This window comes from Carassius auratus, unplaced genomic scaffold (assembly GCF_003368295.1).
Source record: "Carassius auratus strain Wakin unplaced genomic scaffold, ASM336829v1 scaf_tig00023356, whole genome shotgun sequence".
In the NCBI taxonomy this organism is placed as follows: Eukaryota; Metazoa; Chordata; class Actinopteri; order Cypriniformes; family Cyprinidae; genus Carassius; species Carassius auratus.
In genome coordinates this window covers 22695-47857 of record NW_020525261.1, presented here as the reverse complement: position 1 = coordinate 47857, position 25163 = coordinate 22695, and the positions used below count along the sequence as shown (strand labels likewise).

At 38.5% G+C, this 25163-nt stretch overlaps 1 protein-coding gene across 4 annotated transcripts in view; it reads right to left on the bottom strand.

Moving 5' to 3' along the window:
- Positions 1 to 739: 739 nt before the first annotated feature.
- LOC113077856 (uncharacterized) overlaps positions 740 to 25163 on the bottom strand; it is a 33819-nt gene continuing 9395 nt past the window's right edge. For all 4 annotated transcript variants that reach the window (XM_026250126.1, XM_026250124.1, XM_026250125.1 and 1 more), the window contains 5 exons: positions 24702 to 24998; positions 15765 to 16052; positions 15497 to 15675; positions 4652 to 4753; positions 740 to 4504 (listed from right to left, as the gene is read on the bottom strand). In XM_026250126.1, coding sequence (XP_026105911.1) covers positions 3560 to 4504; positions 4652 to 4753; positions 15497 to 15675; positions 15765 to 16052; positions 24702 to 24998 — 1811 coding nt within the window. In that variant the 3' untranslated portion in view covers positions 740 to 3559. The remainder of the gene's footprint in view (positions 4505 to 4651; positions 4754 to 15496; positions 15676 to 15764; positions 16053 to 24701; positions 24999 to 25163) is intronic.

Sequence of the window (25163 nt, the reverse complement as noted above, 5' to 3'; positions counted from 1 at the left end):
TAGATAGAGTGTCAGTGGTCCATATGAGAGACAACTGACAGACTGCAACAGTTTGAGTTAAAATCTCTGTTTGTGTTCTACTTAAGAAACAAAGTCACCTAAATCTTGGATGCTCTGGGGGTAAGCAGATGAACATCAAATTGTAATTTTTTTGGGTGAACTATCCCTTTAAGCTGTTCTAAAACTTAAAAGCTTTAGAACAACATGAGGGTGACAGAATATTCATTTTTGGATGAACTATCCTTTTAATGCCCTTTAGAATGTTTTCAACAAATCAGGTCTGACCAATGGAATGGAAAGATATAGGGTGACATGTAGAATGCAAATGTTTTTTGTGACATCCATGGAAGGGATGTTTTACACAATGGAATTGTCCAATCAGAGACCTGCAGAGCCGTGCGATAGATGAAAAACAGAGTACTTCTTTTAGACGTCTACACACTACCTGCTACATATGCATGACCACACTAGCACAGATAGACACTATGGGAGCGTAACTCTTTAGCATGCAATAACGATGCATCATTACTTTAGTGTATGCATTATTCAAAGTGCTTTGAGCAAGGGGAAATGCTATATTAACTAAATTACTATTCCAATTGGTGTAGTCTTCAGCGTAGATTAAATAAAAACGACCTGTAACACGGCTATCTTGGCATCAAAACTGAGAGCAACCACTAGACAGCATGGAGTCCATTTGATATAAATCTTGCACTGTGCACTCCCTTAAATTGCATCTGAATTGAATACCACTGAAAAAGGAACAGCAATTACCAGCCAGAAAAGGGAGAAAAGGGACATTGCTAATTGCATTGATATGACAGCTATCCAATGGAGGTTGTTGCTACCACATGGGCACACACAAACATACTCACATGCACTTGTACAAACACATACAGGCCCCCTGATGTTGCCAATGATGAATTACATCTATAATCTCTCATCAAAATACCATTTTGCATCCACATACATACAACACAAGCATCAACACACAAAATATGAAAGCAGACAGTAAACATATCATAATACAAGACTAATATCAGAAGCAGTGTACTGAAGGGTGATGAATATCTTAAGCATGATCTTCTGCTTCAGTTCCGGCTTCCGGATTCAGTGAGTGACCAGCAGAAAATTGATTTTGCCTGGAAACTTGTGTAATGTGCATTACCGGAATGCACTTAAGTGTGACATCATTTGCTAGAGATGAAAGTAAGAACATGTGAAAGCAAGCTCATGTCTAACAGCCTGTGTAGTCCAAGTCCAAGATCAGTGTCCAATCGACCAGTGCAACAAACAAAAAAATTGTTTGCTCATTAGCCATTTTAATCAGATTTATTTACTATGGATCCATTTTGGTCACAAAATCAGTTTTGTCAGGGATACATAATCATTTTATATTTTAATGCTACAGTGCTCCTAGGGTTATGACCTCTAGGGTTTGTAATATTTACATTATGAGATGTGACACATAGACTGTTTTGCTTTCAAGTGACATTTCCATGCACTGATATCAAAACGTCTGTTAAAGGCTCAGAAGAAACAAAATAGTTTTCAGGGGTTTCCGGGATAGGCATTTCCAAATATCTGATTGAGTTTTGTAAACCTTTGACTGTGCTTCAAACCTTGTGCCTTGCCAAAAATCTACTTTTTTATTTAATGTCAACATACCTTGCAATGTTGTTTAATTGCTGTTTTATTACTTTTTTTATTCAATCATAAATGTGAGGTAGTGATCATCTTCGGTTACAAAATCTAACCACAAACCTCCAGTCTGTCAGTTCTGCCTACAAAATGGTGATACAAATATCGAGTTAGCTATCACCCCACTACTCACTGTGATGTAACATCAGCTCCCACAGATTGTGTTTTAGGAGCATACAACATTAACAGGCAGTGGTGTTTAGGTTCTACCGGAGGCACCAGGAATAATGTAAACTGATATGTTAGACTGTATTGTCTTTCAACTATGATTATAAATACAAAATAATTTGTGTAACACTGTAGCAACACAAACAATTTAGATCTTCTTACAAACCATGTCCACTTGCTCCTAAATCAACAAGAATCAGCAAATTTAACTATGCAAGACATTCAGGCTAATTTTCTGCTTGACCCACTTTAGCGCACTGTATATCAGTAAAAAACTTTACTGAAATAGTCTTATTCAATAACCACCTGCAATCACTACCATTATTTTCAACCCAAACATGCTTCCTTTTTCTGTAATGTGTTTGAGTATATTTTTGATTGTGGGAGTAATTCATGAAATGATAATGAAACAATTGCAAAAGTGGTGTGCTATTGAGAAAACATTTAAAAAAAAAAACAATTCAGTTGTTTGCATCGCAGTGGTGGAGAGATTCTGTAAAAGTACAGCATATTGCAATAGTCTGCTGCATGCTTGAACACCAATCATTCACTTATTTATTTATTTTTTTTATCGCGTTTTTCTCATCTCCTGATTTGCATAATTCCTTTTTTGAACCAAAATGCATTTGGCAAATATTAGTAGGATCAAGTAATTTCAATCCCAAAGCACCAGAAAATTTGCTAATGATGGAAACAGCCTTACTATTTATATAAATCAGTCTGAAAACAGCTCACTCAAAGAAGCAAACCTGTTAACATATACTATTGCCATCAACATATATATATTTTTAGGATTTTTTTTCTTCTTTTTTACAGATTACAGATTTTTGATCATGTAAAGAACTTTCAACAACAATTTTTTTTGTTACTGAATGAACAGAAAATGTTCACTGTCACATCACTGGACAAGAACATCCGTGAGATTAGCGTCACAGGTTGGATTGATAGAAGAAGATTTGCAAAAATATCCTCCAGTCCCAGAGTCACGGATTAGTCTATGAAGGATTATGATTTATTTTTTGTTTATTTTTTTGGTCAAATGGTTATTATTCCTTCTGCTTTGCACTCCTGTAGTTTTCTTGTTCATCTCCTTTGTCAAAATGACATGTTGACTCGCATGCATCAAAGTGACACGTGATTTTTCCACTTTTCCAGTCCTCTGTCAGCAGAAGGTTGATTGCTTTCTCAGTATCAGTCCTGCTATTTGGATTCCCCAACTGGTCGAAATGTAGCAGAAATTATCTCTTATAGAATGAAAATGATTATTGTCCAATGTTCCTGTGTGCCTTTCCCCAAATTCAACCACAGTAACTTGGATTACGAAAGCGATAATATAATTTATTTTGCCAACATCTACATGCATTGATGTATTATTTTGTGAAGGAAGATTTGTCTCTACACTTTCTTGGAACAGCCCAGACAGCCATCCTCATTCTGTATTAAATTAGCCAGTGGTGTAAGGTCTGAAATGCTTCTTTTCTGTATTTGAACTCTGTTACAGGGTGATTAAATATAAGTAAACTCAGTGGATTTACAGTGCATTCTTTCTTTTGATGCATGTTAATTGTATTAAAAGTGAGATTTAAAAGTCGAAGTCGCTTAGCTCTTCGTTGTTGTTAAGTCTAGTGTCTCGATTGTCTGTGGTGGTTAATACACTAGGAGGAGGCAGGAAAGAGGCTACGTTTTAATCTCAGTCGGTGGCAGCTCCATCAGTGCTTGAGGGTGGTGCACTGTCATTGGGGGAAGCCGAGTCTAGACCTCCACTGGAGATGAGCTCAGGAGTTTTGCCTGAGCTTTTCCCAGTATCAGGGGTTTTGGGAGGGGTTGTGCCCTTCACATCCAGCCCAGGAGATATGGGTGCATGTGGCTCTGACTCAATGTCAGCCTTAGATTCTGGAGTACCATTTGTAGTTGGTTTTGAGTCGAGGATCTCTGAGACTGGTGGTTTAGACTGTGGAGTGGGTGAAGCTGGTTTAGGCTCAGAAACTAGAGGGCTCACAGCGGGTTTCTGTTCAGGAGTGCCAACTGTAGCTGGTGAGGGTTCAGGAGTAGGTGAAACTGCTGGTTTTGCATCAGGAGTTGGTGGTACTGCTTTTAGAGTTTCAGGGGTTGGACTTGGAATTGGTTTAACATCAGTTGTTGTTGCCTCAGGTTCTGGAGTTGGTTTTGGATCAGGGGTCACAGGTTGCTTGGGATCTGGTGATGGGCTTAAGGTCGGTTTTGTTTCAGGTGGTGGTGAGATGGTCATTTTGGGTGCAGGTGTAGCAGCAGGTTTTGGTTCAGGTGTTAGTGTGACCGCTGGCTTGGGTTCAGGTTCAGGTGTTACTGGTGGTTTGGGTTCTGGAGATGGCGGTGGAGGAGCTGTCGACTTGGCCACAGGTGCTGGTTTCAGATCAGCAGCTGGTGCTGGTTTTGGAGGTGAGGGAGCTTTCTTTGACTGTGGAATTTGGTCGGGAATGGCTTTGACATCAGGGGCAGCAAAGGAACTCAATACATCAGAATCTGCTATGGTTGCTGTTGGGGCATCAGTGTCACTGTCAAGCGGGAGTCCAGTGGTATTAAAGCCCACTCCAGAGTCACTCGTCTCCATGTTCCTCTCTTGAAGGCTTGGGTCTTTAGTTGACACTTCCAAACCCTGAGGAACATACTCAGAACTTAGCATTCCTAAAGCATTTTCAGAACATTCAACATAATTTATCATTTTATATTAAGCAAATACTTGGGGTTTAGATATACAGATAGTGCTATTGATTCAAATGCCTTTCAGCTTCCCGATGCTCACCTTAATGCTGATCTCTGTGCTCTGTGATTTCTCAGTGATGTCTTCTTTCTGTGACAGGGCCGGGGCTTCCTCATTCTGACGGGTACAGACATCTTGAACAACCTGCAAAAAATTTTACTTATAAACTTTTTCACAAGCAAAACTTGTCTCTTTCTCCTTTAATGTTGGAGAAGACAAGAAATAAGAATGTGGAACATAAGCCAAATGTTTATCTGATGCCTGTGTTGGCTGGTCAGGATTCTTAAACAATTAGAGCGATGTTTTTTATAGTGCCACAGAGCTTCAGTTGATGTCCAAATAATGTTTAGGGTCACTGTGCATTCAATTTTTGTTATTTCTGTCATATATTGGTGCTTAAATATGTGGTATGTACTGTGGAAGATTTTTATTGGTGGGATTTTGCTCAATCAAGTATAATCAAGATGAATCTAGTCATATATATACATACGTGTTTTATTCCATTAGAATCATATAGCCTTTGTGTGAAAGGAATGTGCCTAAGTCTGCAAAAAACATCCGGACCACCACTTTTCTTTACCATAGCAAGTCACAGGAAACATCTGGAAAAACATACAATGGGTCTCTTCTCTTTACCATAGCGTCTCCCTAGGGAGGGATCAAAATTGCAAGCCTAAGGAAAAGTTTGACTATTTGGAAACGCCCTGTATGGGGTATATAATGAGATGCAACCTAGCATTCGGGAGATCCCTTGCAAGGGGGCTCGACTTTGTTTTGCTTGAAATAAAGTCTTTTCTTCTGAGAGAAAAATCCCTGACTGAGTTTGATTCTTCTGAGAGCCGGCAAAAGACACCACAGATTTGGCACCCCAGATGGGACTGGACAAGAGTGACAGAGTGGACAACCGCTTTTGAGCTGACCAATGATCAACACAACCGGGTGGCCACCATAAAACAAGGTAAGCATTTTTGCTTATAGAATTCGTTTGTGTTGGTTGAGGTCAGTTCTGAGTGGTAAGGACACTTAAAATCTACTCTTCCAAATTTAGAAAAAATAGGATATCCAAATTGAAAAAGGGGTTTTACTCCAGAAGAAATAACTGCATGCACATATTTTGTTTATTAATAGGAAAGCCTTGTAAGGTAACCTAGATTTAAAACAGAAATAGTGTAGGCAAAAAGGACATTGTAAAATCTGTGTTTATTGGATAGCTGTACCAAGTAGGACAGTGATAAACGGATAAGCAGATTAAGGAATCGCGAGAAAAAGTCCCACGGATACCGCTTTGAGAAAGTATAGGTGAAATTCTCAAAGGACAGAAATAGGTGGGCCCTTAAGGAGCTCTAGGAAGAGCTGTGTTTTGTTGTGTGGATGTATCTGTGTCCGGATGAATGAATTTGTGATTGGTGATGAATGTATGAACAAATAAATTCCGTGTTGAGTGGGTAAGGGTTGAGCACCGTTCCTGGACCTTCACTTAAGTGTGAACTGGCAGAATTGGACTCAACCAATATCCACTTGAGAGGGATGAATGTATGATGAGCCTTGATAATAAAAGGACAATTAATGACTGATTATCCCTTAGATAAAGGGAAAAAGTATGCAAGCATAAGCACTCTGGCTCAATAAAGAGTGTAGCAAGTGTGAATGGGCTTAGGGAAATAGTATCAATAAAGTTTGAACCGAGATCTATAATAGAGTTTTGCATTTTGGATGTCTGTGTGAAAGGGGAGAACATTTTCTGAGCCCAGTCCAGTGGGAGTGAGAGCAAGGGAGGAAGTTCCCACATTAAAGTTTTAATACATGGGTGGACAAAAAAGGAAAGAAAAGTAAAAATAAAAATAAAGAATTATTGTTAGAAATAGTTATCTACAAAGTGATAATAAAATAGAGTAAATAAAATAGACAGTTAAATAATAATATAAATTTAAGAAGTGTAAACGCATGAGACAATAAAAAACTAAGTTCAAAAGGGTATAACACATAAAAAGAATAGAAAGTAGGGTGAAATGGGTAAAAAATAGTTAAATTCAGTAAAAGGAAAAGAAGAAATTGTAACCAAGTTATTATATAAAACTAAAAAGTTGATTTTTGGTGGTAATAATATAAATAAAGATATGGCAGCCACACCAGTGGAAATCATTGGATTAAAAAATCCACTGTGTAAAGCGCAAATAGACAAAATCTCAAAAAAATGGCAGAAGAGAACAAAAAATATGACGACAAAATGGCCAAAGGAAGGGACATTTGATGTGGCATTGTGTGAGGAAATGGAAACTCTAATAAAAAATTATAAAACTAAAAGCATCAATATGAAAAAAGAAAAAAGAGAAACAAAAAGGGAAAAAGAGAAAGAAATACTTGCGCTGTTTAAAAAAGAAGGTGAAGATATGTTGAAGAGTATAAAACAGGCTAGGAAAGTCCTGAAGGAGGCAGAGAAGGATAACATTAGAAAAGAAAAGAAATATGCAGACCCCCCTCCTTATCTGCCTTTAGCAAGAGAATTCCCAATACTCAAGGGAACCATGGAGGTAACAGGAGAACTAGAGTTAGAAGGGCAGTTAGAGATGGATGATAGAGAGGAACCAGCTGTAAAAACACAGAGGCAAACCAGACAGGAAAGTGCAGAAGGTTTGCAACTTGACTGTTACAGACAAGCACGTACAGCGTTAGAAAAAATGAAAGCAAGTCAGGAAGATAAAACCTGGTTTGAGGAAGGATTAGAAAGAAAACGGAGGGAAGATAGAGATATTGTAGCACAAGTACAAGCTTTGGAAGAAGAAATGGAAGAGAAAATTAGAGAATCAGGGAAGAAGATCAGAGAGGTAAATAAGTTGGAGAGAGGAAAGAGTAAGTTGTTCTACGGTAGTGAGGATGAGAATCAGGCAGAGGAGTTATTTGATAACAGTAAATGGGAACAGGGCAGAGATAAAGGGACACTTAGACCACTGGCCGCACAGCTCCCAATTTTAATCAAGGGTGAGCAGGGACAGTATGTCCCCTGGGCTTCACAGGACCTCGAGGGGCTTGTCACTCGTCTTCCTGATATTCATGAGGGTGCAGGGAAATTCATTAAAGTGTTTGAAGAGGAAACAATGGGAAAGCTATTGGCAGTGGGAGATGTTAAAGCTCTGCTGGCTAAAATTATTGGAGGGACAAAGATGGATGAAATTCTTCTTACAACGACTCTAAACAGAGCAGTGAACTCTCACAATATGGATGGGATTGTTTTTGATGCATTCCGCCCAGCAGTATGGCAGGCATTGTGTGCGGAGTATCCGATCAGACTGAATCCTAAATCACTGAAGGGAGAAGGAATTGGAGATTTAGAGAATCCAACCACTTATGTCCAAAAACAGCTGAAAAGGTGGAAACAAGAAACTGAGGGGGATCCCGAGGGAGACCCATTAATGTCAACATTGTTTAGACAAGCTGTGATTGATGCTATGCCGCCAGCGGTAAAAAGCAAGCTGGAGGATGTGGTCGGTTTAACTTCTAAAACACACAAAGAGTTTTGTGACCATGTGTCTCATGCAGTGGAACAGCAAAGAAAAAATGAACTAAAACTTAAAAGTCAAGAGAAAGAGTTACAACGTAAACTAACTCAATTACAGCTTGAAGAACTCACAAAAAAGAATAAGAAAAATATTCAAGCTTCAGTAACAAATGCAACAGCAGAACAAATGACTCTAGTACCTCCAGTAATTGCTCCACAACCTACTATTCCGTCAAGTCCACTTACAGCAGTTCCTCCAAATGAACACTTGAACTCTGTGCCCATAATAAACGTTTATACTCAACAGCCAGGACAAATGGGATGGAGAAAAAACCCCATACAGCAAAGAGGCAGAGGCAGAGGCAGAGGCAGAGACAGGCCTCCACCATTGTGCTGGGGTTGTGCGCAGCCCGGACACATCAAAGCTGACTGTCCAACTCAACAATGGCCACAGCAACCTCAGGGTAGAAGGGAGATGAGCTGGCAACAGCCTACTCAGGGTCCAGTGCAGGGCCCAGTAAACCCTTGGGGAGGTCCCAATCCAGGCTATTAGGGGTGCCCAGAGAATCCTAAAGGGGAGAGTCAGCTTCCAATTTTATCAACAAAAGCTGATCAAGAGCCTATTATGCAGATTAAAATAGAGGGAGATACATTTCCATTTTTGGTTGATACGGGGGCAAATTTAACGTGCATTAATTTGAAATATGCTTCACATCTCCCCTTGTCTGGAAAATTTGCAAAGACAATAGGATTCTCGGGAAAAATGCAATTGATTCCCATAACAGCTCCAGTGTGTCTACAAACAAAAGATCAAAGTATAACAATGCCCATTCTGGTATCAAATCAAACTCCTATTAATTTGTTAGGAAGAGATGCATTATGTAAATTAGGACTACAAATTTGGTGTTCTCCAGAAGGTATATATATTGATTCAATAGGAACAGAAAAACAAATGATGGTTGCAGAGCCAAAAGCAAATGTTTTTTGGATAGGACAGATAGAACAAGATGTGAGACAGACGGTCAATAAATGGGGAAAGTTTATTGAAGCACAGATACCTGAAGCACAGCTATCAAAGTCAGAATTTCATTGCACAATGATGTATGATCAAGAAAGAGATGAAAATATAGAACATAAATGGCAAAAAGAAACAAAAGGACAGCAGATTGAGATAGTCTCCCAGTACATCATCATAGGTAAGGAGGGAGCAGCTTTAAACATACCAGAAAGTGAATTTGTCAAAAAATGGTTCAATGTAAATAACTCTGTCCCGCATATTGCAGTATATGTAGGAAGAAATTGGGAAGCGAAAGATTTAGGACCAATGATGAAAAGGGCAGAACAAAGCAAATGGGAATCAACAGAAAACCCATTGATTTTTCATTCAGCTGACAAAAATTACATCAAAATTCTGTGTGCAACCAGTTTGCTGGGAATTCCACAGGAAGTAGTTATCAGCCAAAAGAAAGTAACACAGATGACTACAGCATCTGATTTAATTAACACAAATGAGACTGAATTATTTAAGGAAATGGAGTGTCAGGTACCATCTGAACTATGGTCTCAACATGACACAGATATTGGATTAATAAAATCAGCAAATCCAGTAAGAGTTCAACTTAAGCCAAATGCACGTCTGCCTAGAAAAGCACAATATCCTTTACGAGCAGATGCAGAAGCAGGAATAAAGGACACAATTGAAGGCTTAGTGAAGGCAGGGGTATTGATAGAAACTACTAGTTACTGTAACACTCCAATTATGCCTGTAATCAAATCAGACAAAAATAGATGGCGACTTGTTCATGATTTACGAACAATAAATGAAATAACGGAAGATATGCCAGCTGAGGTACCAAACCCGCACACTTTACTGACAAATGTCCCTCCTGATGCCAAATACTTTACTGTAATTGATCTTTGCTCTGCCTACTTCAGTGTACCGCTTGCAGAAGAGAGTAAATATTTGTTTGCATTCACACATGCAAATAAGCAATATACATATTCTAGACTACCTCAGGGATATAAACATTCACCACATATATTCAACAAGATTTTGAAGGATGATTTAGAAGACCTTGTAATAGACGGTACACTATTACAATACATGGATGATTTGATTATCTGTTCTACCTCACTAGAACAATGTCACAAAGACTCAATTAAGGTGTTGACAAAATTAGCAGAAGGAGGACACAAGGTGTCTAAAAACAAATTGCAGTATTGCCAGCCTCAAGTGGAATACTTGGGAAGATTAATTGCATTTGGTACACGAGCTATAGCTCCAGCTCAGTTAGAAGGTATAAGTAAAACACCGTTACCTCAGACAGTAGGACAAATGATGACATTTCTAGGAATGACAGGCTTTAGTGCCGATTGGATAGAGGACTATGCAGTAAAGACAGGGCCTTTGAGAGAAATGATGAAACAAGCAGGATTACAACATTTAAGAAATCCATTAAAATGAAACACAGATGCCTTACTAGCATTTGACGCAATAAAAAAAGAATTACAACAGGCCCCTGCCCTGGGAATGGCAGAATATGATAAAATGTTTCATCTTTATGTGGCAAATAGAGTTGATGGTTATGCATCAGCTGTATTAATGCAAGAGACCTGTAGTGGGAGGAAAAAACAGCCTATAGCATACTACAGCACAAAGTTAGACAATGTAGCCCAGGGATACCCACCATGTTACCAACAGGGTTTAGCTGCAGTGTATTATGCTTATGAAAAAGCATCCACAATAACTATGGGGTATCCAGTAACAATATATACCCATCACAAAGTTGTGGAATTAATAGAACAAGGGAAATTTGTTCTAACACAAGCTCGAATTCTAGCCTATTCCTCATTACTCACATATCCAGATGTTACCATTAAAAGATGCCATACAGTCAATCCGGCTGAATTAATTCCTTTGGCTTTCGAAGGAGAACCTCATGAGTGTGTGAATGAGTCCTTGGCATTTACTAGATTACGACCAGATCTAGAATCAACACCCATTACTGAAGCAGAAGTAACTTACTTTGTAGATGGTTCTAGCTTTAGGGATCACGAAGGAAATCATACAGGATATTCAGTAGTGAAGAAAAACAAAAAAGAATTTGAATCTGTGATATCACAACATTGTGTACAGCCCTGCTCTGCTCAATTAGCAGAATTAAAAGCTCTCACAACTGCATGTCAGTTAGCAAAAGGACAAACTGCTAACATTTTTACAGATTCAGCGTATGCTCATGGTGTATGTCATCTATTCGGAGCAGTGTGGAAACAAAGAGGTTTCAAAAAGAGTGATGGGACTCCCATCCAACATAGTGAACAAATAGGGCAATTGATTTCTGCTATGATGCTACCAAAACGACTAGCAATAATCAAATGTCAAGCACACAAGAAGGGAAAAGACTATGTCATCAAAGGAAATAATGCAGCAGATCTAGAAGCTAAAAAAGCTTCAGGGTGTCAGGTAGCAGTATTAGCACCTGTTGTACTTATCGAGCCTCATCCTCAATTGGATGACATTATTCGAATACAACAACAAGCAGGCCCCTATGAACAATCAATGTGGCAACAAAGGGGAGCTAAAAAAGACTCACAGGAGATCTGGCGTACACATGAAGGACACATTGTTGCACCTACTTCACTGTTGAATATTCTTATTACAGATGCACATGGTTTTGACCATTGTGCAAGGGGAGAAGTAGTAAGAAAAATTAAACAGCAAGGATATTGGTCTCCTTATTTATATGCAATGGTGGATGAATTTTTGTCCACATGTGAAGTATGTGCTAAATACAATGTAAGAAAAGGCATGGTGACACCAATAGGCCATATTCCAACACCTGAAGGCCCCTTTAAACATCTTGTATGTGATTATGTGGATATGATAAAGCGTGTACAAGGCAAAAGATACATGCTGGTTATCATAGACAGGTTTAGCAGGTGGGTGGAAGCAGTACCATCCGCGGATTTAGGAGCAGGAACTGTAATTAAATTCCTAACAAGAGAGGTAATTCCTAGATTTGGAATTCCATCAGAAATAAGTTCAGATAATGGGTCGGCATTCATACAAAAAACTGTGAAACAAGTGTTGCAACAATTAAGAATAAAACAGAGACTAGGATGCGTTTATAGGCCTCAGTCACAAGGGATAGTGGAGAGAGTTAATGGAGTGATCAAGGCCAAAATAAACAAAATATGTGAAAGTACTAAACTTAATTGGATTGATGCATTACCGCTCGCACTAATGAGCTATCGCATGCAAACTAACAGAAACACGCACTTAACACCGCATGAAATGCTTACGGGTCGACCCATGCCTGTGCCATATTGTAGAGGTCCCTATAAAGGACCGCCTCTAGAACAATTACAAATGGAACTTCGCTCTTATATGAAGAAACTAACTGCCATACATAAAGCTATCTATTTACAGGAAAAAAGAAAAGAGCCCAGTGAGGAATCGGAGACGGCCTGTCCAGTTGTACCAGGGGATCAAGTTTATCTGAGGGTATTCCGGCGAAAATGGAATGAGCCCAGGAGAGAAGGACCCTACACAGTGGTGAGAGCTACTCCTACAGCAGTCCAAGTGGAGGGAAGCACAACCTGGTATCATCTAAACCACTGTACTAGAGTTCCCACAGGAAAGGCAGAAAGAAAGGAAAGCAGACAACCAGACAATGCAGGAGAGAGCAATGAGGAAGAATCAGAGACACATGATGAAGTGCAAACTGACGAGAGCTCTTTCCTCCTGTCAGACAAACTGGAGAGGACAGAGAATCAGTCTGACAACATGTCTGAAGACCATCCTATGCCTAATGCATCTCATAATGCAGACTCAAACTCAACCGATAGAAAGCAACCTGACTTCCCTTCAATTGACTTTACAACCTTTGAACAAAAGTGACAATGTGATCAACTCAACAGAACCAATGGTAATCAAAAATCGTAGAGACATTGATTATGATGTTCAAGGTGATGAAGACGTTAGTCAAATTGATGCATTATGGGATACAGCCCAAAACAATGAATGGTATAAATGGGCAGCCTTTACAGCTAAAGAAACAGGAAAAGAAAATTGCTTGCTGTGCTCCAAATCTCCGTTAAACAAAGTAATAGCCATACCAAATCCATATGACTACCGAAAATGTGCCCAATTTGGGAGAAACTTTTGTCATTTAACAGATTTTACCAGGCCATATTGTATTTCTGAATGCCTTGGATTTTTAGGAAATCCTAAATTAACAGATTATTTCTTTAGACCACTCTGGGGATCCTGGTGTCAGTATTCAGATATAGGTCAAAATATAAAAATTGAAAAACAAAAAGTAGAGATTCCAAAATGATATAGCATAGATTATAAACAAGAATATGAGTGTTTCCATAAACCAAAAGGAACCCAAGATGTGGGTAAATTCAAAGGAAGATGTGCTATTATTTGGTATATAGATAAGAAAAATTCTTGGAAATCAGGAGTTCCTTCTAGAGCTCCAGAACTTTTAGCATTCGGAACAACTAAAGGAAGTAAGATAGCACCTGAAAAATGTGAAAATCAAACTATAGCCTTACCTCCAATAGAAATTTATGAAGATCAATCATTAATAATAGCAGATTTCTTTTGGATCTGTGGAGGGGAAATACTATTGCCTTCTTTACCAGTTGGATGGAAAGGTATATGTGTAAGAGTACGGTTACTTCAAGAAGTTAGCATGGCACAATGGGGAACAGAACAGAGCACAAACAAGGAAGACAATAGAACTAAAAGAGGATACGAGCCAGACCCCAATGTATATTTAGACTCAATTGGACAACCAAGAGGAATTCCTAATAAATTCAAGGCAAGAAGTGAAATAAAAGGAGGTTTTGAGTCAATCCTGGTTTGGATCACACCAAACAAAAATACAGAGTGGATTAATTATATCTATTATAATCAACAAAGATTCATTAATTATACTGATGAGGCCTTAACCTTATTAGGCGACCAAGTGCATGCAACAAGCAGAATGACATGGCAAAACAGACAGGCTCTTAATTGGCTCTTGGCAGACAAGGGAGGAGTTTGTGTTATGTTTGGAGATCAATGTTGTACATTCATCCCAAATAACACCGCCCCTGGAGGAGCTTTCAGTGAAGTTATGACAAAAATTAAAAAATTAAGAAATGAAATTACAACAAATGCCGGAAGAGACCAACACATTTGGGATTGGATTGATGTGAGATTTGGAGCATGGGGAGCATGGTTTGTTAAACTAGGAATGTTTTTAGGAGTTGCCATATTAATAGGAGGATTATTATTTTGCTGTGTATTACCTTTATTAAGATCATTAATCATCAATGCTACTGTTAAGCAAATGGGAGTGATAAAAGTCCCAAATAATCAACAAAGGATCATTGAAAAGAGTCTGGAGGAATACTATGAAGGATGGCTAAACAAACGGAACTTAAATGAGCAAACTTTTGATGATAGTTCTATTGACTCTGAGGATGTTGAAGATGTCTAAGGGTGAACCATACCCTGGATATAAGTGCCAGTTGAACTTTGGCCCAGGGAGGCTCTTTACGATACATAAGGTATCTGAGCTGAAGATCAACTTTTATAATCTTGTGATATTCAATTATTGATGTAATGTATGTATTTTATGTCTTTTATACATAACTGTGATAACCACAGGCAAGTGCTGAACCAATTACACGCTCACGCTTTTAACATTGTGTACTATTAAAGAAGGAATTAGGGAGACTGGATCTTTTACTCGCTCCTAGTCAAAAAAGGAGAGAGATGTTTGGTCCAGTAATCCCTCAGAGTGGAATCTCATAATCTAGTCACTGGTGATAATACAATGTGACTTATTTAGTCACTAGGTAGTGTAACTAATATGACTGGATTATGGAATAGCACTCTGGATAAGAATAATCAAATGTGAGACTTATTAAGTCTCAAAGGGGAGAATATGTGGAAGATTTTTATTGGTGGGATTTTGCTCAATCAAGTATAATCAAGATGAATCTAGTCATATATATACATACGTGTTTTATTCCATTAGAATCATATAGCCTTTGTGTGAAAGGAATGTGCCTAAGTCTGCAAAAAACATCCGGACCACCACTTTTCTTTACCATAGCAAGTCACAGGAAACATCTGGAAAAACATACAATGGGTCTCTTCTCTTTACCATAGCGTCTCCCTAGGGAGGGATCAAAATTGCAAGCCTAAGGAAAAGTTTGACTATTTGGAAACGCCCTGTATGGGGTATATAATGAGATGCAACCTAGCATTCGGGAGATCCCTTGCAAGGGGGCTCGACTTTGTTTTGCTTGAAATAAAGTCTTTTCTTCTGAGAGAAAAATCCCTGACTGAGTTTGATTCTTCTGAGAGCCGGCAAAAGACACCACAGTACCTGTCTGAAGGCATCTCCCTCCACTTTGCCTGCATTTTGGACTTTCTCCTCAATGGCCCTGGCCTTTGCTGCACGTTTGCGTATCTCTACCAAGCATGACACCAAGCACACCAAGCGCAGCAACACCAGTAATGCTACCAGAGCAATGATAGCAATGTAGAGTTTAGGAAGCCTGTATGCTGAAAGAGAAAGAAAGATACAACATAAAGTCCAAAACATGACAATTCAATGAACTGTAATTTCCCTTTGTCATATTGTTTGTCCTCACATTCCATCTCCAGGTGGACATCAGACACCAGGAATCCCTGAAGGTCAGTCACACTGAAAACTCCGGCATCGCTGGCCCTCATGTCCGTAAGAAGACAAAAAGAGTCCTCCAAAGAGAGACGACCCTCAAGATCCAGGTTAGGAGGCAGGTTGAACTGTCCGTTCTCCATAATCAAATACTTATATTTATCAGACTGAGGCATATACAGTAGGCGAGCTAGGGAGCTATTCATGTGCAGGTTTATTTTCAGAGTGCCACCATATGAAAGGGTCACAAATATCAGATGTGCTGGTAGAAAGAAAGAAGGAAGGACAAAAAGAAGAAAAGCTGTTACTGAAGCTGAGATGTTCAACGTTCTTCTATGATGATGTCACAAGAGTGAAGAAAGAAGAAATCGTCAGGGAGGTGAAGGCATTAATATTTTAGGGAATAAATGCTGCAGTACCTCGAGTTCCCAACTCACTGTTCACTTTAAAAAATAAAGGTTCTTTACTGGCATCAGTGGTTCCATGAGGAACATCTATGAAAACTTTCCATTGCACAAAAGGTGTAGAAAATAATTCTTTAGATTAATAACATTTTCTTTACACTAATAAACACTGGTCACTGAAAGAGTTTTTGGTGAACCCAAAATGGTTTTTGTATGACATCACTGCAAAACCCCCCTTTTAGAGTGTATATTACATACAAACAACCTTGTAAATTTCACACCTCAGTTTTTTTATTTTTAGCTCTCAGAATACTTAATTCTGACTGGTCAATTGCAGCATTCTGCCACCAAAGATTTTTGTATGATGAACGCTAAACTGTTCATTTGACCATTGTCCCTGGCAAACATTTCTGATACCTCAGTCATGGCCAAAAGTTTTGGCAATGACATATATTTTGTGTTTCACAAAGTTTGCTGCTTAAGCTGTTGTGGTGTTTATTCACATTGTTTCTAGATTATTGTGTAGAGTGATCAGATGCATTTTAAATAATTGCTAAAAGCTTAATTGGCCCAAAAATGACCTTTTCCAAAAAAATAAAAAATAAAAAATAAATTAAAAAATCACTGTTTTTTTATCCTGACACAAAACGACCAGCTAACATTAATTGACAGCACATGTGAAAGTGTGAATGAGTACTAGTCAGGTTAAAGGCAGGGTAGGTAAGAAATTTATAAACAACTTTCTTCCAAATTTGTTTAAACTTTCTATTTATATCAATGCATAATTAAAATGTAAGTACTCTGATAAAAAGAGTATAAAAATCGAGTGACTCTAGACCGTTTAATCTGTATTAAACACAGCTCATTATTTCCTTTCGGCACGAAACATAGGATTGGCTTAGGCGACTGTCACTCTCTCGCAACCATGGCAACCACCCTTTTGCCACACATGACCTGCCCACTTGCGTACGCACGTTTGATTTGAGGAATTCAAGAGGCACGGATCCTAGGAATACCAAAACAATGGCAGAGAAACAGCAAGCAAAATTCACTGTACCGGCCTATGCAGTTAGTGAAGGCAAACCAGGCAAAAAAAGGAAGACAGTAACAGTACAAGAAAAGGCAATGAACAAAAAGTCTTTGGATAAACAAAGAAATAAAACGCGAGTTAATATCGGCGTGCCTTTCCAGCGATGGCTGGAACTGAGGGAACTCAAGTGCTCCTTGCCCTGCCCTGCACTTCGACCACCCCGTCCTCGGCCTCTACTTCCTCGGACCCTTGTTTGCTTGGCCTCTTGCACGACCTCCTCTGCTTCGCCCTCGACCCCGGACCTGTCCTCGAGCTGACGATGCGGTACTTGTCTCTGGAGTGTAACGTTAGTCCTCATCAGAGTCAACAATGCTTTCATCATGGAAACTCTTACATGCAGAACAACGTATATGTTATGAATCTTACACGAAATTCATCTTCATCACAGTGTAAATGATGGTAATGGAAAAACGTGTATCATGCAACCTGTTTTTAGCTTTGCCTTATAGATAACTAGCTCGTTAGCGAATCAAAAAATATATATTTTAAACTTTACCAATATCAATATGCTAGCTTGATAGTGAGTACTAAAATACATCTTGTTTGTTTATCTTCATAATTATAAAGTTATTTTTATTACATGTAATTCTGACATGATTTCACTACATGCACTCTGCTCCTTCCTCTCCGCTCGTCTCAGGTAAATAATGCGTCTTCCAGCTCAGTGGTCTTCTTCTCTTCTTCTTCTTCTTGGTTTTTAACGGCGGCTGGCAACCAGCGTAATTAGGTGCATTACCGCCACCTTCTGCTCCGGAGTGTGGAACAGAGCGTTACATTCTACTCATTAATCCTGTCCTTTTAAGAAATTCAAAGAAAGCTTTGCTATTTATTTTACTTGCCCATTTTATTAAAGATTTAAAATGTACCACCTGAATTCCATTCTTCTTGATTTCAACTATCATACTACTTCTTTCTTCCTCATATTTCTTACATTCAAGAATTGCATGAGTTACTGTTTCTTCTACTTTGCATTCATCACATAGTCCATTTGGATGCTTCCCTAATATTCTGAGTGTACTATTGAGATTGGAATGTCCCAGCAATATTCTATTATATACAACCTCTTCTTTCCTTGTTTTACCAATATGTCTTATTTTTTTACTTACTTTGTTAATTAAATTGTAGAGAAATCTACCCTTTTCGTTGTTGTCCCACTTTATTTGCCATTCTGCAATAACCTTTTTCCAGATTAAAACCTTAATTTCAGACTTGCTTAGAGGAACTTGTAATTCTATTTCTTCTCTCTGCAAGGCTTGTTTTGCTAACTTATCTACGTCCTCATTTCCCTTTATACCTATGTGTGATGGAACCCAAATAAAACTAATTAAAATATCATTCTGAACCAATCTAGAATATATCTGTAAAATACTAAAAAGAATATCTTGATGACTGGATTTAAAAGACCTTAGACTCTTTAAAACTGAGAGTGAATCAGAACAAATTAAAACCTTTTCAGGTTTATAATCTTCTACCCACTGCAAGGACAAAAGTATTGCTATCATTTCAACAGTATATACTGCCAAATGATTGGATGTTCGCTTTATACAACTCATTGTCCATTCTGGAACTAAAAAGGCAGCTCCAGTTGTCTCACGCTCTGGATCTTTTGAGCCATCTGTAAATATTTGCAGGTATTGAGGATATTGTGTTCTAAAGTGTACAGAGAATGCTGAAGACATGTCTACTTCTCTTTCTGCTTTTTTAATTTCCAACAGATGTAAATCTATATGGGGAGTTGTATAACTCCATGGTTCATTTTCAGGAATCACCACTGTTGGGCTCATCTTAAACCGATTTACCTCCATTTCTTCTACATACACTTTACTACTCCATCCAAAACTTTTTCTACACAATTTATTTTGTTCCCAACAATTCATTAAAACCATTTTTGTAGGATGATCTTCTTTATGACCTTTGAGGTTAGCCCAGTAATTGATCATTAATTGTTTCCTTCTCATTTCCAGAGGAATCTCTCCTACCAGGACTTGTAAAGAAGGAATGGGTGTTGTTTTTACCGCTCCACAACACTGTCTCATAGCTTGTGCTTGTATTTTATCCAATTTTTCCAACAGGGTTTTTGAAGCTGAACAATATACCACACTGCCATAATCAAACACAGATCTGATCATTGCCACATAAATAGTTTTTATTGATGAAAAACTTGCCCCCCATGCCACTCCACTTACACATCTCATGATGTTTAATACCTTCTGACATTTTTCAATAACTTTGTTTATATGCTCCACCCATGTAAGTTTTGTATCAAAATAAATACCTAAAAATTTAAAAAACATTAACTCTCTCTAAGGACCTCCCGTACATCTTCAAATTTATCTCTGGTATATTTCTTTTCCTAGAGAAAATTATAGTCTTAGTCTTTTCTACTGAAAATTTAAATCCCCAATCAAATGCCCATTCTTCTACCTTTCTAATTACTTCTTGCATCCTTCCATTAATATACAAAATATTTCTTCCCCTTTTCCATAGAGCTCCATCATCAGCAAAAAGAGATCGACCTACATCTAGCTGTACTTGATTAAAAACATCATTAATCATTATGGAAAAAATTAATGGACTTATAACACTCCCTTGTGGAGTTCCATTTTCTATCTCACATCTGTTTGAAAATTCATTGCCAATTCTTACCTGTATACTTCTGTGCGCCATAAAATCTTTAATCCAACTGTAAATTCTTCCACCTATATTCATCATTTTCAATTTTATCAAAAGTCCCTCCCTCCACATCATATCATATGCTTTCTCAACATCGAAAAATACTGCAATTATTGATTCCTTATTTACCTGAGCTTTTCTAATTTCATTTTCCAAACATACAACAGGGTCCATTGTTCCTCTTCCTTTTCTAAAACCACTTTGATACCTAGTTAATATTCCTCTCTTTTCCAATAAATATGTCAAACGGTCTGTAACCATCCTTTCCATTAATTTACATATATTCGAAGTAAGAGCTATTGGCCTATAATTAGCTGGTTTAGAAGGATCTTTGCCATGCTTTCTTATTGGAATTATTATAGCTTCTTTCCAAGCATTTGGTAACCTTCCTTCCTCCCATACTCTATTATACAAGTCTAAAATTTTTTTCATTGCTCCATCTTTAAGATGTTTCAACATTATATTTGTGATCTGATCTTTTCCTGGAGACGACCGTGTATTATTTAAATTACTAATGGCTCTTTTCAGTTCATCTAGGGTAAACAGGAGGTTAACTGACTGAACTTCTGTTGCCCCATTTCTTTCTAGTTCTTCTAGATGTTGTCTCTTTTTTATTTCCCTCCTCCTCCTTCCTTCCTCACTCAGATTCCCTGACCCATGGATCTGTACAAATGTTTTTACCAACATTTCTGCTTTGTCTTTGTCTGTTACTGCAATTTCCCTTTCTGCTTCTAATACTGGATATCCACACTCTCTTTTATTGCCTCCCATTCTTTTTATCATACTCCACACGTCACCCACTGGCGTAGTTCTCCCAATCTCACTACAAAAGCTTTGCCAGCTATTTCTTTTAGCTTGCCTTATAGTTCTTCTTACCACTGCTTGAGCTTTCTTGTATAATATTAAATGATTATAATTATGCATTCTCTTAAGAAGTTTAAAAGCCTTATTTCTAGCTCTAACGGCTTTACCACACTCATCTGTCCACCATGGAACCGCTTTCCTTGTCATTTTTCCTTTACTTTTTGGGATTGTTTCCGACGCTGCTTCAAGCAGTATGGTACAAATGTTATTATTTAAGTTGTTAATTTCTTGCTTTGATTCAATTACTTCTAATCTTTCCTCACAAATTTCTTCAAATTTAGCCCAGTTTGCTTTTTCAAATACCCATCTTCCTCTTCCTTGCGCTGATGTTCTCTCCATCTCTATATCCAAAGTTGTAAATATTGGATAATGATCACTCCCAATGCTAGATTCCTCCCAAACCTCCCAATTACACTTACTAGCTAAATTATTAGAAACCAATGTCAAATCCAACACAGCCTCCATCCCCGTACGAGGATCTATCCTTGTACCCCTGCCATCATTTAAACAAACCAGCTCTCTTTCCTCTATTAATTCCTCCACCACTTGTCCATTAGCGTTTATAAGTTTCCCTCCCCATAATGTATTGTGTGCATTTAAATCCCCACACCATATTACTCTACCACTATCTTGTCCATGCACTTCCTTCAGTTTATCTAAAACCAGATTTTTACATGGATTATAATAGTTTATAATAACTATTTCCTGTCCTCTCCCCCATACCCCCACAGAAATATATTCTTGGTCTCTCCCTTTTCCCAGCACCCTATGTTGTATTCCTTGTTTAATAAATGTTGCACACCCTCCACCATTCCCTTCTTCCCTATCTTGACGTACTACATTATATCCCTGTAAAACATATTCCAAACGGCATTTCAACCAAGTTTCCTGAACACAAATTACATCCGGTTTTATATACAATTCCTCAATAAACTGCTTGAACTCCTGACCATTTGCTATCAAGGATCTAGCATTCCACTGACAAACCCTCATAGATATGTATTACCCATTTGTATCCTGACTTGACCTTATCTGAAGTTCATCCCTAACTTCTTCCCAGGTCAAGCCCACCAATCCAAGATGACGTATTGCAGCTATTACAACTACCTGTATTTTTTGAGTTTTTGATTCAATCCCTGCTGTACCATTAATAACTCCAGCAATAAATGTCACCAATTTTTTCTTTTCAATAATCATATAATCTTCTGAAACATCTTTATTTCTTCTAACTGCATCCCCTGGCTGATCAATTTGCTTTGTATTTTGGTCTCTAACCAGTTTTGCTGCCTCAGCATAAGTTATCTTCTCCTCCACTCTCCTTTTCTGAATCACCATCTCCCTCTTTAACACTTCACATCCTCTAAAGGCAGCACTGTGACCCTCACCACAATTACAACACTTTGGTTTTACTCCCTCCTCACACTTGCCATATTCATGATTTCCTCCACATCGTGCACATCTACACTTTTCTCTACATCTTGTAGCAACATGTCCAAATCTTTGGCAATTAAAACATCTCACTGGCCCCGGTATAAACTCTCTTACTATATAACTCATTACCCCCAACATAACTCTTTTTGGAATTCCCTCCCCTTGGAATTCTATCACTACTGTTTCAGTGTCTTTCCTAACCCCTTCAACAACTGACTTTAGCCTATGCGCATTCACTACTTTTCCTCCTTTTACATTACCTTTAAATTCTTCCATACTTATGTTAAGAGGAACACCGAAAATAATCCCTTTTTGACCACTAGCTTTACTTATAGTTCCAACTTTGTTTGTGCTGACAACTTTAATCCCTCCTACTTCTTTTACTTTGAGAGCTTTGTTTGCCTGTTCTTCATTATTACATCCAACTAGCAAATTTCCATCAGAAAGTACTTTAGCAAACTCAACATTTCCGATGTCCCTATTTATGATCTTTGTCAGTTTTAGCGGATTAATTTTGCTTACCCCTAACTGTTCCCCAAATCTCACAATGCACTTAATGCTATCCCTACTCCTTTCGTCAGATTCTTCAACATCACTCCTTTTCTTCCGTTTTTCTCCTCTACTATTTCTAACTTCACTCCACCGGTTCCCTAAATATCCATCATTTTCCTCTTCGCTTCCTACATCCATACTTCCTTCACTATCCCCCCACTCAAACCTCTCTGTTCCATTCGCGGAGCAGTTGTGCCTTGCCGCCGATCCTTTCCGTCCACCTGCTGAGGTTTCCGCCATGTTCCGTGTCCCCAGCTCAGTGGTCGGAGTCGCGCGTTCATGTGTTTTGGGGGCGTGGCTTTAGAAGGCGCCCAGAAGGGAGGGGGTGGTGTGAATGGAAATAATGAGCTGTCTTTAAAACAGTCGTTAGAGGTCTACAGACACTCGATTTTTATACTTTCTTTTTCAGAGTACTTACATTTTAATTATGTATTGATATATAAATAAAGTTTAAACACATTTGGAAAAAAAGTTTTTTATACATGTTTTACCTACCCTGCCTTTAATCACTATCATACTAATTAGATTGTAAGAGCAGACTGATTGTTATAAAAGGAGGGAAGAAGCTCTTCCAATCATTATGTTCTTGTTAGCAGTGGTTACCTCTAAAGAAACAGGTGCAGCCATCAACGCTTTACATCAAAATGGCCTCACATGCAAGTATTGTGCAACAAAGAAGATTGCACCTGAAAGAACAATTTACGGGATCATCAAGAACTTCAAGGAAAGAGGTTTGACTGCAGTGAAGAAGTCTTCAGGACGTCCCAGAGTGTCCAGCAAGCTCCAGGACCATCTCCTCCTGAGTAGTCAGCTACAGAATCGTGTCTCCAGCAGTGCAAAGCGCGCTCTGGAATGAAAGCAGGTTGGTGTGAAAGCATCTGTACGCACAGTGAGGCCAAGACATTTGGACAATGCCCTGGTCTCAAAAGGGCAGCAAAGAAGCCACTTATCTCCAAGAAAAACGTCAAGGACAGACTGAAATTCTACAGGAAGTACAGGGATTGGACTGTAGAAGACTGGTGCAAAGTTATTTGCTCTGAAGCTCCCTTCTTGACTGTTTGGGACATCTGGAACATCGATTGTTCAGGGAAGAAAAGGGGAACGCAACCATGAGTCCTGTGTTGTGCCAACAGCGAAGCATCCTGAGACCATCCATGTGTGGGCTGGTTTTTCAACTGAGGGAGTGGGCTCTCTCATAATTCTGCCCAAAAACACTGCCAGGAATAAAAAATGGTATCAAAACATCCTGCAAGAGCGACTTTTTCCAACCATCCATGAGCAATTTGGTGATGCTCTGTGCATTTTCCAGCATGATGGAGCATCATGTCACAAAGCAAGAGTGATAAAGAAGTGACTTAAAGATTATTACATTGCAATTTTGAATTCATGGTCCGGCAACTCTCTCAAAAGGTGAGAGGACAAGCAGAAGCCCACAAATTGTGATGAACTCTGAGCTAATAAGGCAAGAATGGTTCGCCATCAGTCAGGATTTGGCCCAGAAGCTAATATGTAATATCCATCATTGTTTTCAGTGTATCATGGAAACATGGAACAATAATCTACAAATACTGAAGCAGAAAACCTTACAAAACACACTCTGCAGCTTCTTTCTCCTCACAAAATCAATACTTTCATTTATTTATAGCCATGTAATGTGCAGGAAATTTACAGCTATTTGGTTATTAGTGCAAAACAAATACCATCCTTTCTGCAACACATTGTGCTTCTATTTGCCGCCTTTAGGTATATTTTTAGATTATTTTATTATCCCTCACACATTTTTCTCTCCTTTACACAATTACAAATGATTGCTGTACTTGCTTCAGTCAGAAGGTCAAGATTAGGACATTAATATGTTATTTGAAAATAATATCAGTGTGTCTTCTTCCACGCTCACCTTGCACATTTAGGCAGATCTTCTTTTGGACTTTCCCAATGGAATCACTAAAGGTGTAACTGCCTTCATCAGCCCCTGTAACAGCACGCAAAGTGAACATTTGAGAAGTGATCTCAATGCGGTCCTGGTAATTCTCCTTGGGCGTTCCATCAGCATTTAGCAGTTCCTTAGCCGGCAACAATGTCTGATTGGCCTCCACAGGGCTGTGGCGATAGCCCACACGCACTGAGCCTAAGATATTATACAGTGATACTTGAAAATCTAAGCCGTAGTTAATGAAGTCCTCACTAGAGCAATCTGGAGAAGTGAGAGAAACAAAGAAGAGAAACACATGAGATAAATAAGATCCTGCATCCAAAACAAACGTGTATTCTATAAACTATTAGACAAAGAATTATACATCATATAAATTTAGCAATAACTACAAACCAACATTTTATTTGCTATACTATTTTTTATTTC